The 27,321-nt window shown below is 43.9% G+C and overlaps 1 protein-coding gene across 2 annotated transcripts; it reads right to left on the bottom strand.

Moving 5' to 3' along the window:
• Window positions 1-1,954: 1,954 nt before the first annotated feature.
• TIGAR (TP53 induced glycolysis regulatory phosphatase) lies at window positions 1,955-21,861 on the bottom strand. 2 transcript variants are annotated; one of them, XM_081248820.1, is made up of 6 exons: window positions 21,706-21,861; window positions 13,491-13,528; window positions 9,819-9,940; window positions 8,282-8,359; window positions 4,867-5,004; window positions 1,955-3,972 (listed from the first exon to the last, which is right to left on the bottom strand). In XM_081248820.1, exons 1-6 carry the CDS (start codon window positions 21,735-21,737, stop codon window positions 3,544-3,546), a joined length of 837 nt encoding a protein of 278 aa, XP_081104946.1. In that variant the 5' UTR covers window positions 21,738-21,861; the 3' UTR covers window positions 1,955-3,543. The 2 variants fall into 2 exon arrangements, with proteins under 2 accessions (XP_081104946.1, XP_081104947.1); XM_081248821.1 differs by having other exon boundaries at window positions 4,867-4,977.
• Between the last annotated feature and the right edge of the window lie 5,460 nt (window positions 21,862-27,321).

Genomic DNA, 27,321 nt, shown 5'->3' with positions numbered 1-27,321 from the left:
ACGGAATAACTGACAAAAGTTAAATATGGTCTGTTGCCCAGATAATAAATTCTATCAATATCAACCTTCCTGACTTTGATATTTATTCCGTGGCTGTATATAAGAACATCTTTGATCTTAAGATTAACACACATTGAAATTTTGCAGGGGAAAAAGGGCATGATGTCTCCAACTTACTCTCAAATGTTTCTGGGGGAAAAGACACACACGAGTGTGAACGACAAAGCAAATGGGGCAAAATGTAAGCAAGTGGTGAATCCGGGTAAAGAGATTAACCCAAGGAGTTTCTTGGATGACTCTTGCCATTTTTCTGTAGGTCTGACACATCAAAACCAAAAGGTTACCAAAACACACATACATAATTATAATTATTCTCCATTTAACATGAGGAAACAGCAGCTCGGGGATATTAAGAGACTTGCCTGGCCACAATACTAGAAGAACTTGAATGCAGGTTTTCTGACCACAGACCTTCCCTGTGTCACTGCCCAGTCCCACCAGACATTAATCCATCAACAGACGACCCCTTGGTACAGGCCACAGAGCCATGCCTCCCTCCCCCATCCCCTCTGCTCTCTGCCCCCGTCTCCTGTTGCCTGCCCAGCGCCCCCCAAGCTCGGGTCCCACACGCAGAGCTCGACCCCTCCTCGGGCCCCTGAGCCCCCCATTCCATCTGGGTTGCTCTCTTCCCACAGATGAGCAGAGCCGCCTTGGGTCCTCCAAGCCCACCCAAGGAAGCCCCTCTGCACGTCCCCCAAAGAGAGCAGCACGCTTCCCTCCGCGCCCGATTCACTTCCTTCCATTGCATTGACCACAATGACACGTCATGTATTTATCCTCCCTGACGTAGTATAGGCTCCACAAGGATGGGGACTTGGTCTATTTTTTGTTCATTGCTATATATTCGCAGTTCTTATAACAGTCTAATAGTTCTTATAATAGCCCGGCATGTGTGTACCATGCTCAAAATACATTTACCAAATGAATAAATAAATGAATAGAGGCACGTGATTCCAATTAAATGTGCAACAGAATTTTTCTGGAAATTGACCAGTTGGTTCTAACATGTGTATAGAATAGAGGTGCTCACCCTACAAGGTACTCAGCTGCAAAGCGACAGTAACTGAGGATGCCAGTGTGATGGGAACCCAGATCTTGCGCTAAAACAGAACAGAGTCCACACACTCCAGCAAATGTGGGTGAGTGGGGGTCTGACCGAGAATCACCGGCCACCTGGGAAAAGAAAGACTCCTAATAATGATGCTGGGGTAACTGTTTCACCATACGGAAAAATAAAAAATTGAATTCTGACCTTATGCCATACAAGAATAAATTCCAGATAATTTAAAGATTTAACATTTAAACAAAGCCTGGAACACTATAAGGAAAAGCAGATTAGGATATGACCTCATGGTAGAGAAGGCTTCTTAAAGACACCCTCAACTCCCCTCAAACCATAAAGGACAAGGTATATCGGTTTGAGTTCAAAATAAAAAACACGTGAAAAAAATGGATGGTAACATATGCAAGAGATCGGTGAACTGGAGGATATTTGCAAGGTCTCCTGTAACTCACTAAGAAAATGCCCCAGAGCCCAACAGAAAATCAGACCAAGAATGTACGGTGGTGACTCGCCAGGGAGGAAAGTCTCACTGTCAACGTGCACGTGAAAAAACTGCCCAGACTCCAGCAGTCACAGAAAAGCTCGTTGTAACAGTGACATATTTTTCACTCATCAGATCAACAAAAGTTCATCAGAAAAAATTTCCAAAGATGTGGAAACCAGGAACTTTCAAATACTTCTACTGAGACTGAAAAATAGCACAGCCCGCTTTAGAGAACCACTGGCTCTTGTCAAACTGGAGACGCACATTTTTTATGACACAGCACAAGGCTATGCCACGTAAGCACTGTTTCTATAAGAAAAGAGCGAATATGCTGAAACATCCACTGATATGAGAATAAAGAAATAAAAGGTACTACATTTATTTTGTACCATACAGTGGTTACAAGTAACCAGATCTATCTACACATACCAATGTAGAGCCCCAAGATATATGTAGTGAGTGAAAATACAGAATACAGACAGCTTGGTATTTTGTATATTTGAAAAACACCAGAACAATACCATTGTTCCCTTCGGACACTAGGTGGCCACGTGAAGGGTGGATGCTGGCGGTCTCTGTAGAGAACAGGAGGGAAAAGGACAGTGACAGCTGCTTAAAGGAACTTGGCTTACATCGCAATGTGTTATTTCTTTTTTAAAAAAAGAGGGGGTATATTACTTCTGGATGGCAGGGACGTGGACGTTTATTATCTGTCCTTTTCGGTTACTTTCCAACTGGTCGTCTGCAGCGGACTTCCTCTGCGCTCAACCACATGCTCTGCTTCAGCACTGGCACGGACACTGGCAGCGCTGGACACACTAAGGACAGCGTGATCCTGAACTTGAAATATGACTACACGTGACTTTAGCCTGAACTAACAGCCTCAGTCCTACCCCCTGTGAGCTGAGACTCACCGCATTCAGCAACAGGATAATTTAAAAGCAAACTGCACGGAAAACACGTTCTCCATTTACACGAGGGCCTCAGAGCGACCCATCTTCTGTACAGAATTCAGGTAACCAAACTCCCTTTTCTCCAGTGCCATCTGGTGGGAAAGAGAGGAAACCTCATCTGTGCCTTCCACAAAAAAAACACGGTTCTTTTCAGGGAAGCCCCTCTCTTATTCTGGGGCTACTGTGAAGCAACCGTTTACTTTCTTTAGCGCCATCTTCAAACTAAATTCTTCAGCCTACAGGTTAGATAAGAAAGATCTGCTCTTTTCTCTTCCTCCGCTCAGATTCCTTCTTTAAAAATTTTGTCATCAGATGATGCTTCTTCCTCACGAGACTATTCTGCAACCACAATCCACATTCATCTGCATCTCAGACCCTCCAGAGTAAACAATTCCAACAGTTGATTTCTGTATTAAACACTCAGTGTCGTTTGCTTTTACATAAACTATGACGGCAAGCATTTCTCCTTTAAAGGACTTTTTGAATATAACATATTTTCACATAAATATGGAGTGCAAATTACAAATAGTTCCCTCTTCCAAGAACTGGATGAGACAGGAAAAAAGAAAACATACAGTATCTTACCAAGAGCCAATAAAATAGGCCAGATTTTTCAGACATTAAAGAAAAATACCAAAAAAAACCACAGGATATTAAAAAAGCACAAAAACCATAGTAACAGGATTATTAATCCCCCAATTTGCAATACTGAGTTCCTTCATCCATTTACAATCCAGAGATGTCACTGAGCGGGGCGGTAAAATTACCCTGGAAAATTCCAACCGTACTCACAAAAAAGAAGTCAATTCTCGATGGTTTTCCATTAGTGTTTCATGTGGCTCTGATTCCATTCGAGCTTTATAACCTGCTATAACGGACAGCTTTTTAACTGTTTCCAAGTCTGCATTAGCAGAGAGTGGAAATAAAGTCAAAGGCACCCCCTCAGAGGCTCACATTTGTTAGATTTCGATGCAGATTTAAATTTAGTGAGCTGTGGTCACCCCGGTCAGGTGGCCCTGGAGGTTCACACACACACACTGGGTGGTTGGTTTCACTTCTCCCTTCTCAAAGTTTATGATAAAGACACTCATCCCTGTATTGGGGCTGACTGATGTGAATTCGGACCTGCTCAGGGTCACCGGGAAGGAACACTTAAGGTCGGTCAGGAAATAATCCAACAGGCTTCTCATGTAGGCGCCGTGACTCACAACTAAGACACTGGCCACTAACCCTGGAGCGCCGCTGTCCGAATTAAACTTGGAAGCACAGGTTTTCCCTAAAGGAAATATCTCTGCCAAAGAACTTTCCAGACAGTCGCTCGGGGCTTCTTGGGAAAACTGTTCATTCTGACCTGCTTCTTGCAGGATCAGCTGACAAAGAAATTCAAAGAAGTCTTTTCCACGCATTTTCACCTACAAGGAAAGAAAAAAAGAGGTGAAATAAAGTGACATTAATGACTGTTTTAAGACATAAACAGAACTGAGTTTTTCTACGTCAGCGTCAGTGACTACAGAAGCAGATGAAATGCTGTTTCTATTCATTCAGTCAGTATTTCCACAGACACTGCTATGTAAGCGCCCACGTTATTTCTGGACCCATGAAAGCATTTTGCGGACAAGGGTGAGTAAGATACAATGACTAATTCCTGACTTCAAAGCACTCGGAGTCTAGCTGGGGAAATCTACAAGCAAACAGAAGCCCATAAAATAGCGGGAAACTAGGAATACCTAGGAAACTGCATAGGGTACTTCCATTCAATTAGAACAACGAGGATAAAAAGCCTTCCCTCACTAAACTAATACAAAGTGTTTACAAGGAAATTATGAAAATTAAAAATGGGGCGGGGGAAAGCACCAATACCACAACTCAAAAGCAGAAGACTCCAGAGCAATGCAAGCAGGGCTACAGTGTCACTTAGAGCGGCAGGCGCAGGAGAGGCCTGATGGTCTTGCCACCCAAGTTGTTGGGTTTTGCCCACCATCCCGCTGACCAGCACCATGCCTGCTTCACTGACTCCACTGCCACTGCGAAGGCTACTGCTCCCTTTTCAAGGAGTTTTCCTAACAGACCCATCTAATAACCCATTTCCTCAAATTCATTATCGGTAATGACTTAATAAACGAGAAAGACAGGACAGCTTAAAAGGGGAAAAAATGGTATGATGCAGTGTTGTTTTGTGAACCAAACAACTTCCAAACTGCTTAGCTACAATTCAGAAACATCTTGCTTACGCGACGAGTCAAGATTGCAGCTACTTTGACACTGGCACGCTCATGGACGCGGCGACTTTCCCCAGGGCTACGTACCTGGTCCAAGGTCTCTCCTCCGGGCGGTGTGAACACAGGGCACTCCTGCCCAGCTGCTTTGGCCATGGCCCTTAGCTCACTCAGCGGCCAGCCTTCTGCAACCCCGTATTTCTGCAATGATCCAACAGACAAAAAGGCCTCAAAGGAATTTGCAATACAACAACTAAGTACATGTTTATGGCAAATTCAGAACAATCATTCTGGGGATGAGCTTAGATTTCTTTGGCTTACTTTATCCTATCTCCTCGGAGAAAATGCAAACCCAGATTCATGTGACTTCAAAGCTCGTTGGCTTTTTAGATTCATAAAAATTGAGTCTTAGCAAAGGACAGGCAAGTCACAAAGGAAATGCAAATGGCCAGTAAACATGGGAAATCTACCTCACTAGGAATCCAGAGTGTGAAAACTAAAATGACACGTTTCATAAGTTATTAAATCAGAAGACCAGAGATCACTAATAGCCAGTGTTGATGTGGGAAGAACTCTCTCCTAGATCAGTCATGGCAGTATAAATTGGCACAGATTTTCTGGAAGGAAATGTAGCAATACATACAAAAGTCTTTTTAAAAAGTACACACTCAGCAATTCCATTTCTAGGAAATGTATGAGATACGTGTGTGAAGGATCAACTACAAAGATGTTTATATTGTAACATTATTTACATCAGTGGAAAATCTAGTCACAACCTAGATGTCCTAAACTAGGTCAGTAGTAGCATGGTTAAACACATGATGCAATAGCAATATCTTAAGAATACAGAGTCATTAATTATGTGATCATATTGATGTGCATTTATGGGCACTGAAAAACACAGTACGTGAGACAAGCCAGTTAAAAAACAATGCATAGAGTAGGATTTCATTTCGAAAACCATATACACAAACAGATAGACAGACAGATAAAAACAGACAAGAAGGAAAAAGTCAGGAGCACACATACCAAAATATTCAGTGTTTGTGTGTGGTAGAAATTTTAATTGTATTTTTTTCCAAAGTGTTCTTAGTTTTAATTCCTTACAAAGACAATGGATTACTTGCATAAGAAAATACTGAAAGAGACAAATCGTCACTTACGGTTTGCACTGATGATGTCAAAAGATTCTAACACCACCATCAGATAAGAAATCCAATAGTGAAATATTACTTTTTTATAAGAATACATGCACACTTTACCAGCTGCTCTTCCAATCTTCAAGCCCAATTTCTTACACTCTTAATTATATCTGGAGCAACCTAACTATTACAAAGAGGGCCATTAAAAGACATCAGTTGCTTTGTTTTCACAGGAATGGAAGCATCCATTTGTTGAATACTCCAAACGCTTTGCTGGGGCAGTTGGGAGGAGAGGACAGGCGGCTGCACGGCTCCCACCCTTGCTGAGACCGCGGGTGGTGGGGATACCAAGCAACTGCAAGTGGAAAAGCGCCGAGATGGAGAGAGACTGACAGATACGGCAGGGATGTCTAATCTGGACTCGGGAAACCACCGCGGGCCAAAGCCTCTGGAGAGTGGAAGCTGGCCAGGCCTGGGAGCAAGCATTCCAGGCAGAGTGGAGGACAGATGAGGAGGCTCAGTGAGCACAGAGCACAGGGTGTTCGGGAGACTCCGGGAAGAGGCTGAGAAGCGTGTGACCAGCGGTCCAGAGCACGGACTCCAGGCCCAGAGGCCTCAAGGTGAATCTGAACTCTGCCACGAATGAGCTCTGGGACCCTGGGCCTGGAGTTGACCTCCTTGTGCCTCGGTTTCTGCTTCTGTAAAACGGGGGTTAAGAAATGAGGTTTTTACATCTTCCCGGCACCGGGGTTCTTGTGAAGATGAACAAACCCGCGGCTCTTGGAACAGCGGTGGGATGCGGTGAGCGCAGCGCCAATGCCCACTCACGTGACCGCTAAACCCAGGCACTGAGCACCCGGCAAGGGGCAGGAGGCAACAGATCAGACCCCGCAGCTCCCAAGAGCCAGGTCAGAGTTAGGACAACTCCTGAGGGTAGAAGAGAAGCAGTGAACCCATTCATACAGGGGTGTGGCAACCAAATTTTGCAAAGATTACTCTGGCTGCAGCGTGCAGATCAGACTGGAAAAGCGGGGAGCAAGACAGAAAGCAGGAGAATCACTGTCCCAGTGACCCAGGCGATAGAGGATGCCGAGCGCAGCAGTAGGAGGGCAGCGGGGGGCTCGCAGAGGCATGAAGCATTCAGGAACTCCTCAGAGGCTGAGCGGACGAGACGAGGGCGGGATGTGCAGCGCGCGAGACGGGGAAGAGCCGGCAGGAGGGTTTCAGCCACTGCGTGAAGCAGGGCCACGTGGAGAGGGGAGCGCATTCCACTGGCCGGACGCGGCCGCGGGGCAGCTGAGCCACAGGCAGCTCGGTGTGTGTGTGCAGCTCAGGGAAGAGCCATGGACTGCAATCACTGCAGAGGATGAAGTTACTCAGGAGAGAGCACGGATGGAGAAGGGACGGCCCAGCCGATGACAGCGCTTTCTCCTTCACGTGATGATGGGCGCTGTGCAGCGTTCCACTGAACTCAGGACATTTTCTTCTTTTAATCTATTCGGATTTCGTTTGGGGGATAGGTGTATTTTTCATTTTGTTTTGGCCGCGCTTTATTTTATTTTTTTGGCCACAAAGCACGGCTTGCGGGGTCTTAGTTCCCCGATCAGGAATTGCACCCACGCCCTCAGTGGTGAAAGTGTGGAGTCCTAACCACTGGACTGCCAGGGAGCTCCCAGGACATTTTTCTTTAACAACGTTCGAGCACTGGCTCCTGGGCACAGAGTGAGCCTTTCCAGGGAGCGTTTATGCTGGAGCTCTAGTCTATCTGCTGAACTATAACAGTGAAGACACGCAAGTTATGAAAAGCAGTTCTTTGAAGATGCCCTGGCCATTCTGTTACATTTCTCTCCAGGGGTAGAGGAAATCACAGGGCTGGCAGGAGAGCAACCAGCTTACACGTTAGTATTACAGAGTGCACTAAAAACACTGCTCGAGGAGGAGACTTGGGGCCAAATCTCAGAACTGAAATTGCCGTCTTTTAGCTAAATCACAGCTCCAGGAAGATTCATTTCTGGTAAAGTATATAAAGTTGGCATAAAGAAGTCTATTCATGCTTATAATTATGGGGTAGGATTAGGAGACTGGGAAGGGAACTTTTCCCCTTTAACTTTAAACTCTTCTGTACTAAGTTCTCACAAGTATGCCTTGCTTTTATAATTTAAGATGCCTCTTTCTTATGATTTTAATGATCAAATAAGACACTACTTATGAGAGTAAGTAACAGTAACTGCCACACGGTAGATTCTTCACGTAATAGCCAATATCACATCCCTAGCAGGTAGGCATTTAAATTCTAGCCATGGGATAAACTGAGTTGGTTTGTTGATAATCTGTGGTAAAAGGACAACGTGTAAGTTACTCACCCTTTCTCGAAGTCTCGAATCATACTTCACTGTCATACCTTTGCAAAATTTGCTCTTCTCCAAAATTCCATGCACGGTCTGCAAATCAAAAGACAACTGTCTCTTCTCTCATAAAAATAATCATTCTTGGGGAATTCCCTGGCGGTCCAGTGGTTAGGACTCTGCACTTCCACTGCAGGGGGCCCGGGTTCGATCCCTGGTCGGGGAACTGAGATCCCACAGGCTGCACACGCAGCCAAAAAAACTATCATTCTGGGAGTGTTCAGGATGGTAGCGTAGGAAGACACTGAACTCACCTCCTCCCAAGGACAAGGGAAACCCCATAAGGCTAACAGCAGATTTTCCAATAGAAACCTTACAGGCCAGAAGGGAGTGGCATACCATATTCAGAGTGCTGAGAACTCCAACTAAGAATCTTTTCTCTACCCAGCAAGGTTATTCAGAATCGAAGAGGAGATCAAGAGTTTCCCAGAAACAAAAGCTAAAGGAGTTCATCACCACTAAACCAACCGTAGAAAGAAAGAAATATTAAGGGGGGAATGCCCTCACTATTAAGGTGTAATATGCTCTCTGTATCCAGCAAAGCCTCCACTTGCGCTGGTGGGAATTCTGACTCCGCACCCTGTGTGAGCCCCAGGAATTGAGTGCATGACCGCCACCCAAAGCCGTGTTTTCTGCCCTCGTGCAGTTTCAGCCACACGTGTGCAGATTAACCAACCGTCCAACAAAAAACCACGGGGATCCCTACAGATGTCTATAGAGTTTTCTCTGTGCAGCTCTCTCTCCAGCACTCTTCCCCACGAATTTTAGTTACTTAAACTCCCCAAGTTCCAGGCTTTGTCCCCTCAATCACTGAGACCACTGTCCTCTATCTGACTTCTTCTGCCAGAGTCTGGGAATTGCTTCAGCTGGAAAACCAGGACGATCAAGGGCTCATCTGTTTTGTTTCACTTCATTCGGGGATCACAGCCCATGCTGCCTAGAGTCCAATGTCTGAAAACAGTTGCTTCACAGACTTTGTCCTGTTTTCTAGTTGTTTATGGGGGGAGGCTACACTCCAACCCTGTTATTCCCCCATGGTTGCCACAAAAGTCTCCTTCCAGCGACCTTTTAGAAGTTGATTTGGTTCTTTCTTAAATCTCTGGGATCATTTTTATAGTAATCTGTTCCTTAAAGATATTTCATACGTCTTTTATTTCTTTCGAGTAACATAGTTGTTTTTCAAACTGTATCTGGATTCTAAAATCTGACATCTCTGTGGTGTTTCCACTGGCTCTCTCTCACGACACCTTCTTTGCCTTTTTATAGGCCTTTTGTTAGACACTTTCCCCAAGCTACTCTAACTTAAAAATTACCACAATAAACCAAAGCACAAAAGTAAAATGAAGGGAAAAGAAGTAAGTTCTGTCAGGGAGAGGAGGGCTGGGGATGATGTCTTGTGTGAGTTAATTCCCTGCGGACTCTGGCAGCAAATGTTTCAAGGTTACAACTGCTGAGACTTTTGACTCATCAGCCTCAACCTTGACTCTAAGCTCACCTGCTTTGTCCTCATGAGGTCACTGGAGAAAATGTGAGTAAACTTCACGTTATTGAGAAATATACCAGCAGCAGCTGCTTGTTTAAATCCAGTTTCTGAAAGAGGCTCATCTATTCCTTGTCCTGTGGTATCAAGAGAAAGAACAGTAACATTCAAATATATATATATATATGGGATGCAATAAAAATCACACCTAAGAGAATATAAAGAGCATTTATCTATATTTTATTAAAAGATTTCCTTGGATACTTTTCCACATAACTTTTCAGAGAACTGAAAGCAAGCAAAATTAAGCTAGGATCCTGTAAAAGCTCTTCTGTGTTTCCCAGAAGAATGTTTGTCTGGCGAGAACTGGGTAATGAGGAGGCTGTCCCGAGCTCTCCCCACCACATCGCCCATCACTTCACCACGTGTTTTATTAATGCTGCCCCAACCTTACGTTTTCAGCTCAGTTGCTGCATTTGGGTAGTTGGATCATCACCTAGCAAAGTTTTCCTTCTTTATCTCCATTGTTTGAATTCAGTAACATTCAGTATTGCAAGTCATTCTCAATAAACGCTGACAAGTCTTCTACTAGTTTAGAGCAAATAACAGGTCAGCCAATGACTCAACACACAGGAAAATAATCTGTCATGAATGAGAGTTGGCAGAAACAACAAGTAACAGATTTGGAACCACTAATACGTCAGACATGTAAATCAGCAGAGACTATAAACAGAGTCACAAAAATAAGTGACAACAAGCGATCAAAAACCAGATAGCTTTCCAAAAGAACCAGACAGATCTTTTAACAATGAAAAATGGAATTGCTGGGGAGGGGAAAAAAAATCCCTCAGTGGATAAAAGGAGATTCATGAAGCTGAGAAGCTTCATGAACCCAAAGGCAGGGCTGAAGCTGTCCCCTGGCACAGACACGAGGAGATGGAGCACATCACAGATGTGTTAGAGACATGGAGAAAGGACGAGGATTCCTAAGTACATCTAGTGGGAACTCCAGAAAGACAAGAGAGAAAATGGAGAACAGAAATGAGGGAAGACATAAAACTACAGATGAAGGAAACACAATGTACACCAAGAAGGAAAAGTTACTAAAAAAAAAAAAAAAAAGTACCTTCCTAGATTTAGTAAGAGAAACTGTAGAATACCAAAATAAAACACAAAGACTTTAAAAGCAGTTACAGAGAAAGACAGATACCCACGGTGGGACACCATTTGGATGAGAGAAGACTTCTGAAGCCAAAAAGCAGCAGATGAATAGCTCCCAAGAGCTAAGAGAACTGTGAGTCTAGAACTGTCTGGACTAAAAACGACTGAGGAGAATAAAAACAGAATTGTCTGGAATAGAATCAATTGAAACTATCTTTACCACAAATTGATTTACACAAGAGGACTTTTCAAAAAAGATGTTTCAGGAATGAAGGTCTGAGACGCAAAAGAAATGGTGAGGAGAGAAACTGGCAAATACAGATGTCAATCGAAACAAACACTAAGTAACAAATTAAATAATAATGCCTACACTGCATGGTTAAAAAGGACAGGACTGAGATACTAAACAGCAGCACACACTTTGTATTTTTTCAGGAGAGACGGTATTTCTCTTACACTTTGTTAGGCACAAATGGTAAAGATATAAAGGCAACCATCAAAAGGATAGAGGTGGCTTATGTTGAGGCCAGTAGGGAAAGTAAGAGTGGGTTGGATAAAGAAAAGAAAAGGAAAAGCAGGCACCTACGAAGTAAAGGTGAGTGAGGAGGAAAGGACTAGATAAAGAAGGGAGAAAAGAACCACAAAGGAAAAGTCCAAACACACCAGAAACCAGAGTCAATGTGGACAGACCACTCTCACCAGTTAACAGAAAGACCGTATTTCTCTTTTTTTCAAAAAAAAAAAAAGAATCAGAATCTGCTGCCTACCATTTACAAGGTAACACTTAGGACATCAGTACACAGCAAGGTTGAACGGAAAGGGATAGGAAAATATATACCAGGCAAATACCAACCCCAAACAGCCGGAGTTGCCATATCACTCTCAGAAATGCAGACTTTATGACAAAAGTCTTAGTAAGGTTTGTGAAGATCACTATAAACAATCAGTGTTCCCATTCACCACGAAGATAGAGCAATTTTAAAACTTGTATGTGCCTAATAAATTAGCCTCTAGCTGTATAAAAGCAGAAGACATAAAGCACGAGTTGACAGAGCTTCAGGTATTAAAGGATGAGCTGGCCATCACAGTGGGAAATTCAACATATCTCACTCATAAATCGGCCCTTAGGTCATACAGGCAAATGAGTAAATTTACAAAATTAGTAAATATGGAAGATCTGAACAACAAAATCAAGGTTAAGTATTTGATATAGAACTCCACACCCAACAACTAGAAAACAGATTTTTTCTCAAACACACAGTAGTAGGTTTATAGAAACTGACCATGCTAACCAATTTCAAAGACGTATTATCAAATAAACCTGACAAACTGCTTTGTCAGAACACAAAGCAATTACACTGGAAGTCAATCACAAAAGATGAAGAACAAAACCAAAGAACAAAAACCAAGAACAAAACCAAAAAGCCCACTCATTTGGAAATTTAAAAAACAGTTCTAAATAACTCATGGGTCAATGAAGAGATCATAACGGAAATTTAAGATACTTGGTGCTGAATACTTATCAGATTACTACAAATCAAAACTGCAGGTATGTGACAAAAAAATGGTACTTAGAAACATATAAGGCTTGAGGGTTTAAAAAAAAAATAAAAAGGAGGCTGTAACTTAAAGAACTAAGCATCTAACTTCCAAAGTTAGGAAAACACAAAATAGACCTAAAAAACAGGTGTGAACATGAAAATTTTATTCATGTTTTACCGTCAGCTTCGAGTGAAATGAGACAAAGGAGCAGGGCCCACGGACAAGGCGGTACTGTACGTGAGCCCAGAGGATGCTCTGGGTGGGGCCCAGGTCAATGGGAAATAGAGGTGCATTTAATTATCAGACTGGTTTCCAGAAGAGGGAGGCAGGCACACGGGGTATGAAAATCAGCTTCTGCAAACCCCAGATGTCCCTAACCCCAAAATATAAAACTAAATGCTTGTATAATCCAAGCAGAGAAACAGCATGTCTAGCTGAAAGATATTCTTTAAAAGCCAGACCAGCTGGATCACAGGGAGATTAAAAGATCTGAACCCAAATTAACAGAACAAGGCAGGGGGCAGGGGAGAGTCTATTCAGAATAAAGTAACAACCCCATGTGAGAAGAGGAATTCTCTTTTTAAACCATTTCTTTGTTACTACTAAAAATAATATAAGTATCTTAGCAGAAAAATACCATTAACACCAGCCAGTAAATTTTTGTTTCCAAATATGAAATCATCTAAAATCCTGGCAGATATATTTTAAGACAACTAGACTCAATATAACTCCTTAATCAGCTTTGAAGCGGCCCACGAACAACTTGGAGCACTGTTCTTTACATCTAATTCACTCAAGAGACTTACTTCTCTTGGTTACCATCTGCTCTGATCACATTTCTGTGACCATGATGATTTAATTCCGTAATCCCAGTTCACAGTCCAGAGCGGCCCCCGGTCCACCCTACCCCACCGCATCTGATTAACCCGTATTTCACATTAGCACTAACAGAGAGATCTAAAATAAGAGTCAGAGCATACCAACCTTGAAGGATTTTCTCCTTGTTAAGTCTTGTTTCTCCACTAAAACAGGGAGGGAAAAAAGCCTTTATTACCAAATTTGGTTATTTTTGAAATGCAAAAGAAAAAATCAGCAACAAAAGGTAATGATACTTGTAAAGACAGCATATTGTACATACGTCAGAATCTAACCTGTAAAGATAAAATTTATTCTAAACTACTATCTGCAATCATCTATTCTATGTACCTAATCGATAAGCTAAAAATTTCAAATTGCCCCAAATTAAAATGTATAGGTCAACAATCTTAAGTGAACTAAAGGTAGAAAATGCTATTTTAAAAGTAGTACATGTATGTAAAAAACATTTGTGTTAAATAATCTTCTTAAATATGTTGATCAAAACTACGCCCACAGGCATCGGGACCAAAACACGACAGCTGGTCCATCCGTCGGTCCGCTGCGCTGAGCGTGGAGCGCAGACCTGCAGGCCCTGGCCCTGCCCCCTCAGTCCTGGAGCTGCTCAAGCTGCTCCACTTTGCAACACCAAGGAATTACGAAAGCAAACCCAACCCACTCTGAAGCAACCGGGAGAGGGATCGGGGGAAGTGGTGTCGCAAAGCAACTGGACTGAGGCTGGAGGGGGAAGGTGAGGGTGAGGGCACCTGGACCAGCCCAGACGACAGGGTGCACCCACAGTGAAAGCAGTCGTCAAATACACAGAAAGCTCTCCGGGAGGACCCCGCAGACACTTCTCCGAGCTCTTTTTATGTGGTAACACTGAACCCAGAGATGCCCGAAACCAGCATCTCCTGGAGGTGGCAGCTGGCGTGTGCTGTGCAGACACTGGACAGAGAACTGGAGACGGTGGGGGGAAACACCCCACAGGCCTCTTCAGATCGAGTTATCGCCTCATCTGGAATCAACTGTCCCCACAGCCCATGTCCACACCCTTTCGTGTCGGTGAGAGGTGAAAATCCGTGAGGGGAAACCTCGCTGCCATCTATCGGGCCCAGGAACAAGACTGCTCTGGCGCTACACTCACCTGCTGGGTTAAGCTCAATGCCTCAGCTTCCTCATCTGTAAAATGGGGATAATAAATGGTCCCAACCTCACAAGATTCTCGGGATGATTGGGTGAACACAGGTAAAGCATCCAGAACACTGCTTAGCTTTAGGAGGCACTCAGTAGGTGTATTTATAAGCCATTTTTGGACAGACTATATAGATATCAAAGACTTCATGCATTTTTAATCTTTTAAAAATTATGAAATAAATAGTAAATAACATAATGATAAAGTCAGCAGCCACATAACACCACCCAAGTTAACAGATCACTGCCAGCCTCCAGGACCCCGTCCCTGTCCATCACGATGTCCTCCCTCCCCAGTGGATCCCCTGCCAGGACTTTTGCCTGCTCAAGGGCTCACCTTTCCTCTTCGCTTTCCTGCCCATGTGCAGCATAGATTAGTTTGCCTGTTGTTGAACTTTACAGTGACTTGCTTCTTACTCTATGTGGTTTTCTGTGTTGCTTCTTTTGTTCAACATTTTGGGAGATGCACCAGTGTTGCTGAGTGTGGCCGTACTTGATTCTCATTTTTACTGTGTAAACTCCACTGTAAGGATTTACTACAATGTAGTACATGGTCCACTGTGATAGACACTTAGACTGTTTCCAGTTCCGGGCTACACTGTCATGAACATGTTTGTTCAGAGCGCAGCAGACTCTCTAGGGCAGTGGTTCTCAAAAGCATGGCCCCTGGACTTGCATCACTGGCATTGCCTGGAAACTCATTGGAAATGTAGTGTCTCAGGCCCCACCTGCCCCCAGACACACTGAATCAGGAACTCTGAGGTGGCGGCCCAGCAGTCTGTTTTAATAAACCCGCCAAGTGATGCTGATGCATGCTCATGTTTGAGATCCACTCAAGGACTCGTAAACAAGTCTTTCTGTGAACCAAGTTTTGTTGGAATACAGTCATACCCATACGTTTATTTATTGTTTATGACTGTTTTCACACTCTAATGGTGGAAATGATCAGTTCAGACAGACCATGTGGCCGGCAAAGTCTAAACTATTCACTCTCAGGGATTTGTTGACCCCTGCCTAGTGACCTATGCCTAGCACTAGAACTGCGGGGCCATGGCGCATCCAGCTTTATTCGATAACGCCAAAGTGGTGATACCAATCGCTACCACTCTGCAGTGTTCCACATCCTATCATATGACAGCTTTCAATCTGTGCCAAAATGGAACCTGAACAGTTTACCTCACCTTGACTTTAATTGGTATTTCCCTGATTACCATGAAGGCTCATCACTCCTGCTTTGTTTTTTACGTGAAGCACTAGTTTAAAAAGAAAAATATCTCACGTGGGATTGATTCACTCAGATCCAGAAAGGAATGCCATCAGACCTTAGTCGGAATCACAAACTCAGGTCTCTGCTCCTTGTTTATACCTTGCCCCTCGTTTATAAAAACAGTTGCTTTTCAACCTCACCTAGAGCACAGGTTCTCAAACTTGAGTGTGTCTCAGAATCCCCTAGGGGTCTTATTAAAACAGAGACCGCTGGACCTGGCCAAAGCGTTCTCATTCTTCAAGACCCAACACAGCCAGACGACTCCTTGAAGTAGCTTTCCCTCCCCAGCACCATTCCCTACCGCCCCATCCCATTTAACTTCCCCAACTCTGTGCTCCCATTTTTCCCAGCACTACCGTAGTTAGTTACCTTCTGTACTACGCTAGTTAACTTTTGTAGTCGTGCATCTATCCTGGCCCCAGTTCCTTAAAAGGAACGGCCAGAGGCTGCATCACCCTAACATGCCTGGTACCTGGAGAAAATTCTGGGAAATAACAGAACCTCAGTGTACATGCTCTTTGGATGGAGGGTCATCTGGAAATATCCACCAAAATGACAAGTCTGTTTACCCTTTGATCCAGCAGCCCTATTACTGGAAATGCTTGCATTCATCTAGATTTAAAAGAATATTTGCTACAGTATATTTCTAACAGCAAAAGATGGTAAATAACGTAAATTCCCTTCAGCAGGGAACCCGTTACTTTAACAAATAAACAGTGGGATATCTACCTGATGGAATTCGATGCGGCTGTGTCTGCTGGAGAGTGATTTACGTAAAGAGATGGAAAAATCACCAAGACATATTCAGCAGAAAAAGCAAGGTACAGAATAATATACAAAGATTGCTACCTTCTTAGAAAGACAGGACAGGGATTTCCCTGGTGGCGCAGTGGTTAAGAATCCGCCTGCCAATGCAGGGGACACAGGTTCGAGCCCTGGTCCGGGAAGATCCCACATGCCGCGGAGCAACTACGCCCGTGTGCCACAACTACTGAGCCCGTGCTCTAGGGCCCGCGAGCCACAACTACTGAGCCCTCGTGCCACAACTACTGAGGCCTGCATGCCTAGAGCCCGTGCTCCTCAACAAGAGAAGCCACCGCAAGGAGAAGCCCAAGCACTGCAACGAAGACCCAACACAGCCAAAAATAATTTTTAAAAAAAGAAAGAAAGAAGGAAAGAAAAAGAAAGGCAGGACACAAGAGTAAACATTTGCATCTGCACGAGAGATGCCGGGAGGACACAGGGGCTGTGGTCACCTGCAGGGTGAGAGGACAGAAAACTCAGGAGAACTGTTCTGATTTCTAAACATGTGGATGCAGTGGCTTAAAAAATATACGATAAGTGAGTGAAATTACACAGCACTACTGGTCACTCACTGGCCAGTATTATCAGTCTTGAGGTGAGTATTAATAAAAGATGTCTTGTAGCATTCCAAAACCCATTCAGAATCGTATGAAATGGACATGAAAGAGATTAAGCTCTGCGGTTCAGATGAACAAAGCATCCAGGGAAGAGATGGGGAAGGCATTGCTTCTCATACAGAAAACAGTTCCCAAACACTGGATCCACTTCCTGTCTGTCTCGGCCTCACAGTCTTGCTGAGACCAAGAATAAAAGGGCTGTGCTTCACTTCTGCACGAGTGATGTCCTCTTTAGACAATGGCTTTGTAACCAATTCAATTACCAGCAAAATTCAAAGAACGCCTCCCTGGCCCCCAATCCCATATTTACTTTTATACGGGAACCTCAGAAGGTTTTGCCCACTTACTGTGGATCACAAGCTCTCTCGCTCATTGTACAAATTTAAAATCAAGGGTGAGAAGAAATTTAATAGTTACGCCGGACCAGGTCTTTACAAATCACACAAATGATTTGCCAAGATGATAACTTTTTGTATGCTTACTGAAAAGGTAGCTCAAGATTTTAACTTACTCGCAATAGCTGATTTGATCAAGGATTCTGAATAAAACATTATATCATCAAAATGTCATCCTATTAAAAAATAGAATCCCAGTACTTCGATAATTTGTAACAGTACTGCCCCAGCATCTCACCAATTTCAGCAAAAGGAGAAAAAATAGCTATAATATAATAAAAGATTTCCTTTAGCTGTAAGTCAGTAGAGACTGCTGCAGACATTAGTGCATTATTAATAATCACTGGTGTTCTAGTGGGCATTTTTTGCTTTCAAATCACTTTAATAAACATTATAGTGTAAGAATCTAGAAAGAGAATTTTTTTCCAAAAATGTGCACAAATATTTAGTTTTACAGCTTTTATCAGCTTTTTCGAGAGGTGTGTACAAATGCTTGAAGCAACTGTTTAGTTTGTTTGGGGAGTGGGAAAGAAAAGTGGGTGGCTAAAATAGGTTTACTATGAAGCTACTTCCCTAACCAAAGCTTGGCTTGTAGCAGTGGCAGGGAAGGCAGGGGGAGTGGAAAGGTCAGAGGAATATATTCTAAAGGAATCAGGAGTAACAGCACTCATTCTCAAAGCCTGCAACGTGATTCACTTCCAAGACAGACACCCGACGCTGCGAGAACGCAAACACTTAGGCCCAGAAGTCAAGTCTTATGACCAGCCATTTAAAGGTCTACAAATATGCACCATTTATTTTGTGGATTATCATGCTGCTCTTCCCTTAAAAAGACATGTTATTTTGTTAGTTCTGGTTTGTATTCTATAGCGTTTCTCTAGCAATCATATAGAAAGCTTAATTTCCCAATCACATCCTTTTTAATAATTCAAATTCCACGGACCGGTACTCGGTTTGCTGCAACAGAGAAAAATCATGGGAAGTCAGTATATATTTGGGGAAAGTTTTCAAAATAGATATGCTTTGGTGTACACAGGAATGGAGTATACTCACATGGTATTTAATCATGAATATACAGCTTTATCCTAATTCCTCCACACCAATTAATTCATTTGAAAATGGATTAATAATTCGAAAACACAGAAGATTTCAAGCGCTAGTAACGTGGAGGGTTTCACCGGATGGTCTGGGGGCAAAAATGTAAAAAACTCAATTCATGATATATTTTTGTCTATATGTAGGCCTAGTTGCATAAGCTCTCCCAGTTAATCAACCCTACTCCCAGAAAACAAATATCACAGTAACATAACAATTACATGCATCTTGATAAAAGTTTACAGATGATCCAGTATTCATTTGGCCTGCTTTATTAACAAAGAGAACAATGACTAGCATTCAAGAAGACTAAGTGCCGACAGAGGCAGAAAAACCAATCAGTTTTGCTGTCAATACCTACACTGACTCATCATCTTTAAGTAGTTAAAAGTAAAGGAAATTTAGTTTGTAAAAATGTTTAAAGAGCTCGCTAAAAACGGAAGTGAAATGGGATGGTTCTGCAGGCAACCAACTGCAAACTCCTACAAAGAACCTTTCAAGGGAACTAGGGCCTTCGACGTGCCCTGTGGGTGATGGCAGTGCCGACCTGCATATACTGGGGTTTCAACCATGCTGCTCGAACGCCACCAGACGCTATAGCTCAATCAGATTAGTAGACTTGAAGTTTGAAAGGTGGGGTATTCTGTTCCAAAAGTGATACAACTGGTACTCTCCCTTTCAAGTATGATGATGAAGATCAACACACAGATGGTAACAGCACAGCTTCATAAAGGATCTGGTTGAACTTAAAGAAACTGCATTTAAAAAGTTTTCTTGCATTATCCAAAAATTATCCAGCTCTTAAACAGACTGATCATGCTCTTAGTTTCAAAGCCTTTGACAGAGTCAGGTAATAGAAAACTCAAGGTAAATTCCCAATATTATGCTCAATGATTCAATCTTGCTGATTCCAGTAAGAGTCATTACATTGAACTCTGGTGATCAATCAAGTTTGAAATTGTTTCTTTTCCTGAAAGAATCATCAATTTTTAGCCTTGAGAACTCTGAAGGAGAAAACTAACCCTATCAATTATTTCAACACTTCCTTTGCACTTTCCCATGAATAAAACAGAGCAAAGTAAACTATTCTTATCACTCTTCATGGTTATATCACAGGAAATAAAAAGTAGCCTCTGAAATGGCTGATGATATTCAAGCGACCTACAAACACTAGGTTTTAACTCTGTACAACAGGAGGCAGAAGGGTATAGTATATAGTTAAGAGGATGGGCCGCAGTCCTGCTGCCTTGGTTTAAACGCCACAGCCCCAACCTGTCATGTGACTATAAGCAAGTCACATGCCCCCCGTGTCTGTTTCCTCACCGGCAAATTGAGAAGCCAGTCTTTACCTCACCAGATTGTTGTCAGAATTTAATTACAACAGTGCCTGGCACATACTAATTTATTAAGACTCATTTTTAAATTAATTCCTCATAGGAATTCTATGAGGAATCCATTTTAAAAATCAAGCCTTTTTTAAGAAGCAGGGAGGGGATAAAATCTGCACTCATGTAACTATTGTTTATTAAGAAACTAAATAGGGATCATCTTGTTTTTCAAGGGGTGGTTTTGCCCAGATTTTCTACGACCTCTGAACGGCAATTATAGGCCAGGCACTGGGTCAAGGCATCCAGAAACTTTAGAGGAAAGGGCAATCAAGACGCTAATTCCTGTTCTGCTACTGACTAGCTGTATGACCTTAAGAAGGTCACATGATGGTCATAAAGCCTTCTATAAAATGGAGAGGGGTGGGGTGGAAAGAGAGGAGCTCGATTTCTAGCTCAGTCATTAAAATCCTGTGAATCCTAACAGAACAACTTCAGATGGTTGTCAAGATAATCTTCCTATAAGTAAGAACAGGACAAAAAAAAAGATAGCAGCTAAAGTCAGCTTGACAAGGTTAGACCATATTGTTGTTCTCCACAAGCTCCACGATGTCAAAAACGGCATCTTAGTTACCTGTAGCCCTGTAACCCTTAGTCACCTGCTGACACACAGCACCCACTCAGAATGCTGGTCCCATTAACCATACACACAAATTGGAGGACTCACTGCATCTGTATCAGAGCTGTCCTTACAGAAACAAAAGTTAGTTCTCAGATATATTTCTCCCCCTCCACTGTGCTGCTTCACCTTTCTGACATTTCATTATCACACTAACCCAGTGAAGTGGGTCCTATCACTACCCCCATTTTATAAATCAGGAAACTGAGGTCGTAGAGATTAAGCCGGTAAAAGGAAGCCCAGGTTACAAGGCTCCTAGCTGGAGCCCAGATTCTAACCTACGTCGATCTTTCTCGAAAAATCAGTGCTCCTGACCTCCCTGAATTCCACCTCCCGTTAACACCGGGCTAAGAAGAGTCGAGAAGGAAAAAGGAAGAGAGGTAAAGACTTGTCAGCATTTAGCTCCCTGTAACGTTATATGATAAACATATTTATTCGGGGCGATGCAGGCGGCTGAGAGCAGGGCGAGGCCCCCTCTCCTCCCCCAGCGACAGAAGGTCTGCGGAGAAAAAGCGAATCTCAGACACAAGCCTGGGGGGCCGAGGGGACCGAGACGGAGCCGGCGCAGAGCCTGCAGCGGAAACGTCGGCCCCGGACCAGTCACTCTGCAGACCCTGGGGGACCGGCCGGGGACAAACGCGGGACCCGGGAAGTGCGGCGACAGGGCTGTCTTTTCCGCTTCAGCTGCCACCCGGAGGCGGGGGCCCTTGACACTCACTCCTCCCGACCTCCCTGTCCCTATCGAACGCGGGACCGCTGCCATCTGACACCTGGCTTCCCGCTCAGCGTCGCTGGGGCAGGAGGGCCGGTAGGGGGTAACTCGTGGGAAACACCTAGAAATCACCAGGCCGAGCCTCGGAGGAGCAAATGGGACGGGCAGGGCGGGGCGGGTGCAGATCTTCGGTCCCCCCGCCCAGCCCGCAACACTCCACGGAGGGGAAAGGGCAGCCCGCGCCGGCCATACTCACTGCCGGACCACTGTCAGAGCGAAGCGCGTCATCCCGCCGGCGCCGGGACAGAGCAAAGCAAAGGCCGCGCGCGCGCCGCCCGAACCGTCACCCGCCCTCCGCACAAGCCACCCGGCACTGCGCCCGCCGCGCCCGCCGCACCCCGCCGCTTCCGCACCCCGCCACCGGCCGGCTCCGCTGCCATAGGCCGAGGCGGCCTCCACGTCACTCCCGGACGGCCAATCAGGGCGGCCGGGGGCCGGCAGGTCGCGGAGACTGATGCGCGGCGAGACCCCGCCCAGGGCCGTGTCGCGTGCGCCCCTACGCGCCGGCCCGTGATTGGTGCGCGGCAGGTGCGGCGGCCCCGCCCCGGACCGGGAGGCGGGGCGTGCCCGGGGAAACCCGGTCCTGGAGGCTGCGAACGGCCGAGGGTCTGCCGCTCCGATTGGGGTTGGTCTGATTGGAAGCTGGAGTGCAGGCAGCAGTCCTGCTTCATGGGTGTACAGCACCAGACACGTTCGGTCCTATGAGGTTTGCGTTAACCCCCGGCACTGGGGGGGTGTAGGGTCAGCAGGGTCTGCGCGCTTAGATTCGCCCGGCTTGAGCCCCCAACTCCGCCTAGACTGACCCGCTCCGGGAGCAAACTCTGGTCTGGTCCTTTGGAGCCCTCGTGTAGACTAGGCCTCGTGCTTGGCCTGCTGAGCCTGATTTTACCAAAGAATACTGCGAAGCCACTCGATCGAGAATCCCCCCCACCCTTGGCATCTAATCAAGCTCCTCTTCCTCCACTCTCGATTTCTAATCACGTTCCTCGCCCCACCCGCCCCCCTACCCCCCAATATCTCACCAAGTTCGTCTTGGTCACTTTTTTCCGTTCTCTCCTTCACCCTGCCCCCTGGCTGTAAATCTCCGTTGGTCCCTGTTGTGTTCAGAGTTGCATTCAGTCTGTTTCCCCCATCGCAGTAGTCTGTAGTAAAGTCTTCCCTGCCGGTTTTTAAAGAGGATCTGGTGAATAATTTCTCTTTAACAGCCTTCAGGGCCTTGAGACAGTTACTTAACCTCTCTAACCCTCCATTACGTGATAGGTAACATGGGATAACGGTACTCAGCCATAGAGTGTAATCATGTAAGCTTTACAATTGTCTTCCATGCGTTTTTACTTATATTCTCATATTTAATAATGCATTTGTTTCCTTAAATCCCCAATTGTGTAAGAGAAGATGGGACCCTCAGAACAACTCTAAGGTCCACGGGTTATCTTCACTTAAGAGATGAGAAATCTAGCCTAGAGAGAAACTAAGCAGTTTGTCCAGGTTCACAGCTGATTGTGGTGACTCAGGACTAGTTCAGAGATTCTCAAACCTACCTGCACATTGGAATCATCTAGGATTTTCTGAATGCCAGACTGCACCCCAGAAAAATTAAAAAGGAATCTCTTTGCGAGGGACCCAGGCATCAGTAATTTTTTAACTCTCCAGCTGTTTCCAGTGTGCAGCCAGTTTTGAGCTAGAAGTTTAAAGCAGTGCTTCTCAGACTTGAACTGTGCACACAAATCACCTGGGGATTTTGTTAAAATGTAGATTCTGATTCAGTAGATCTGGAGTGGGGGACAAATTCAGCACCTCTAACAAGGTCCCAGGGAAAGAGTCCATCTTCAGGATGAGGTTGGAGGGATCATTCAGAGGGTCCTAACGGGGTGGGGATTACCATGGGCGTCCACTGCCTGTCCTTAGTAGATACTCCACGTATGTGTTCTGAATGCCTGAATGAACAAATCGATCAGACAGATTCTTCTGGAAATTTGAACTGAAAAATTAAAGGTAGTTATCTGTGAGGGCGAAAGAAGAAAGAAAGCATGGAGGTAGAACCCAAGGGAGTGTGTAGACTGAAGCTGTGAAGAAACGGAAACCACCAGCAATACAAGCTTGAAAGCAAAATTACAGAGTAGAAGGTAAGAGCAAGCAAAGATAGTGGGGGAACTGAGTAGGCAGACATAAAGAAGACACAGTGAGCAGTGCAGAGACCACCTGGTCCCTACTTCCTCTCTCCAGCTGCCCGAGCACCAGGTACCTTGTAGATTCTGGTTTTCCCAATAAAACCCCTTTGTGTTAAGATGGTCTGAGTGCATTTCTAAATGTAACTAAAAATAGCCTTCCACGTTGTCTCGTTTTATTACTGCAATACCTCTGGAGGGAATGAGTTACTATTTCCATTTTACCAATGAAGATATTAAGGCACATAGAGGTTAACTCATTTCCCATCTCTCAGGATCTCAGAACTGAGTTTGGCCGTAGGTAATGCTCCAGGTGGTATCAAAACCATAACTATGAGGGTAAGTACTGGATCTTTTCCTTATTTCCCTGGCTCCTATCAAAACGTTTAGAACAAAGTAGGGGCTCAATTAAAATTTGTGAAATGAATGAATGAGGAATCTCTTTTATCGTCAATTTATCAAATGAATCAAACATCTAAAAAATTAGCTGATGTAAGGGGAGAGAATTGTTTTTGGAGAAATTTAGAAAATTATAAAGCATCAATATTACTTTTTTAATTATCCAAGAACTATGTATAAAAACGATGTTTTCATAAACCTTAAAAATCAGGAAAAAACAGTTGAGAAACGAGGATCTTTGAAAGAATGGACGTAATTCTGCATTATTCACTCAACCGTTCAGAGATTACCCTTCAGCTTATAAAATGAACAAGGAGTTCATTTAAATGTTGTTTAGACAGAAGCTAGAAATAACCACTGCTATACTTCTGTTGAAAACACATCAAATCACATATGCTATCTTTTTTAATGAAAGGGGATGCTTTGTTCTGGCAGCTCATATGATGGAATTCTGAATTAGTCAGGATAGGCCAAGTTAAGCTGAGGTAACAAATTCGTCCAGAAATTTCCACATAAAAGTTTATTTCTCTCTCATGCTATGTGTGTGACATGGAGTTAATTTGTGAATTTACTCCGCAAATTCCCTCAGGGACTGGAGTTAACAATGACATTAGTACATGGATTCATGATAACTGTGGCAGGAAATGAGGACAATTGAGGGTCTTGAACCAGTTCTTAGGTGCTTCCTCCATTCACTGTCCAGAGCTACTCACACAACCCAGCTAACTGCAAAGGTGATGGGGAGTATGGGGGAACACATAAATGTTTAGTGTGCAGACAATGCCGTACGGACCATGCATGTCTGAGTCTCCCAGGTGACCTCACCCAGTGTATAAGTCTTGTTTGTGTCTCTGGTCTGCAACTTTCCCCTGATCTCCTCATCCATTTTTTCTTCTTCCAGTTTTACTGACATGCAGCACTGTGTAAGTTTAAGGTGTATAACATAACGATTTGACTTACGTACATCATGAAGTGACTATCACAAGAAGTTTGGTGAACCTCCATCATCTCGCAGACACAAAATTAAAGAAAAAGAAAAAATTGTTTTTCTTGTGATGAGAACTCTTAGGATTTACTCTCTTAACTTTCATATATAGCACAGCTGTGTTCATTATCTTCATCCTGTTGTACGCTACATCACTAGTATTTAATCTTATAACTGGAAGTTTGTACCTTTTGACTGCCTTCATCCAATTCTCCCTCACCTACCCCCCGCCCCGCCTCTAGTAATCACAAATCTGATTTCCTTTTTCTATGAGTTTGTTGTTTGTTTTTGAAGTATAATTGACCTAAAACTCTATGTTAGTTCCTGTTATGCAACATAGTGATTCAATATTTCTGTACATTTCAAAGTGATCACCAAGATAAGTGATTAAACATGTCACCTATATTCGCCACACCATACATTTAAAAAATATATTTATTTATTTGGTAGCACCAGTCTTAGTTGCAGCAGGCATGCTCCTTAGTTGTGGCATGCGAACTCTTAGTTGCAGCATGCATTTGGGATGTAGTTCCTTGACCAGGGATCGAGCCCCAGCCCCCTGCCTTGGGAACACAGAGTCTTATCCACTGGGCCACCAAGGAAGTCCCCCCTCACTGTACATTTTATACCCATGAATCATTTATTTTGCAACTGGAAGTTTATACCTCTTAATCTCTCTCACCTATGTCTTTTCTCCCAGCACCCCCTTCCCCACTGGTAACCACCAGTTTGTTCTCTGTATCTATAAATGTGTTTCTGTTTTGTTATGTTTGTTCATTGGTTTCTTTATATTCCAGATATAAGTGAAATCATACAGTATTTGTCTTTCTCTGACTTATTTCAGTTAGCATAATATCCTCTAGGTCCATCTATGTTGTTGCAAATGGCAAGATTTCATTCTTTTTTATGGCTGAGTAGTATTCCAATGTGTGTGTGTGTGTGTGTGTGTGTGTGTGTATGTTTATTAAATTTTTTATCCATTCATTTTTGATAGACACTTGAGTTGCTTCCATATTTTGCCTATTGTAAACTGTGCTGCTATGAACATTGGGGTGCATGTATCTTTTCAAATTAGCGTTTTCATTTTCTTCAGATATATACCCAGCAGTGGAATTGCTGGATCATATATGGTGGTTTTATTTGTAGTCTTTTGAGGGACCTCCATACTGTTTTCCAGAGTGGCTGCACCAATTTACATCACACCAACAGTGTAGGAGGTTCCCTCTTCTCCACATCCTCATCAACACTTGTCGTCTTTTTGATAATAGCCATTCTGACAGGTGTGAGGTGATATCTCATTGTGGTTTTGATTTGCATTTCCCTGATTATTAGTGATGTTGAGCATCTTTTCATGGGACTGTGTGTCTTCTTTGGAAAAAATGTCTATTCAGATACTCTGCACATTTTTTTTTTCGGTACGCGGGCCTCTCACTGTTGTGGCCTCTCCCGTTGCGGAGCACAGGCTCCGCGGCCATGGCTCACGGGCCTAGCCGCTCCGCGGCATGTGGGATCTTCCTCCCGGAGCGGGGCACGAACCCGTGTTCCCTGCATCAGCAGGCGGACTCTCAACCACTGCGCCACCAGGGAAGCCCTACTCTGCACATTTTAATCAGGTTGTTTGGGGTTTTGTTTTTTTTTTTTTTGATGTTGAGTTGTATGAGTTCTTTCTGTATTTTGGACATTAACTCACTATCGGATATATCATTGTCATCCATAGAAATCATGTTCCTAAAGAATATCTAATGATACTGGTAAGTGGTTAAATGGAAAAAAAAAAAGGAAAAAAGTAGGATAGAAAACTGTTCACTATGAGCCTGGTTTTATAAGAAAAGACACAAACATTATAACAAGATAAGAAGAAACGTATAGGTTGTTTCAGGGGGTTGTCTAGGTGATATTTATAATGTTAAAAATGCTTCTGGGGGCTTCCCTGGTGGCACAGTGGTTGAGGGTCCGCCTGCCGATGCAGGGGACATGGGTTCGTGCCCCGGTCCGGGAGGATCCCGCATGCCGCGGAGCGGCTGGGCCCATGAGCCATGGCCGCTGAGCCTGTGCTCCGCAACGGGAGAGGCCACAACAGTGAGAGGCCCGCGTACCGAAAAAAAAAAAAAAAAAAAAAAAAGCTTCTGCTATTCTCCTGTTAAAGAACTTTTCAGCTGTATGCATATAATTAAGATTTTTTCATAAAGAAAATTACCCAGAGAGCGGATAGGGGAGAACGCATATATTGTTGTATGTATGTGATCACGCGTATAGACTG

Source organism: Mesoplodon bidens (assembly GCF_964165515.1).
Source record: "Mesoplodon bidens genome assembly, chromosome: 11".
NCBI lineage: Eukaryota > Metazoa > Chordata > Mammalia > Artiodactyla > Ziphiidae > Mesoplodon > Mesoplodon bidens.
The sequence above is the reverse complement of the archived record's forward strand: the minus strand, read 5'-3'. Positions and strand labels throughout refer to the sequence as shown.

Bases quoted from the DNA above. Each gene is read 5' to 3' on its own strand.
- TIGAR (XM_081248820.1), bottom strand. From the start codon at position 21,737: ATGACGCGCTTCGCTCTGACAGTGGTCCGGCA. The intron at 13,529-21,705 runs GTGAGTATGGCC...TCCCTGTTTTAG, and splicing joins GCTCTGACAGTGGTCCGGCA to TGGAGAAACAAGACTTAACA. The intron at 5,005-8,281 runs GTGAGTAACTTA...AATTCCTTTGAG, and splicing joins ATTCGAGACTTCGAGAAAGG to GCCTTTTTGTCTGTTGGATC.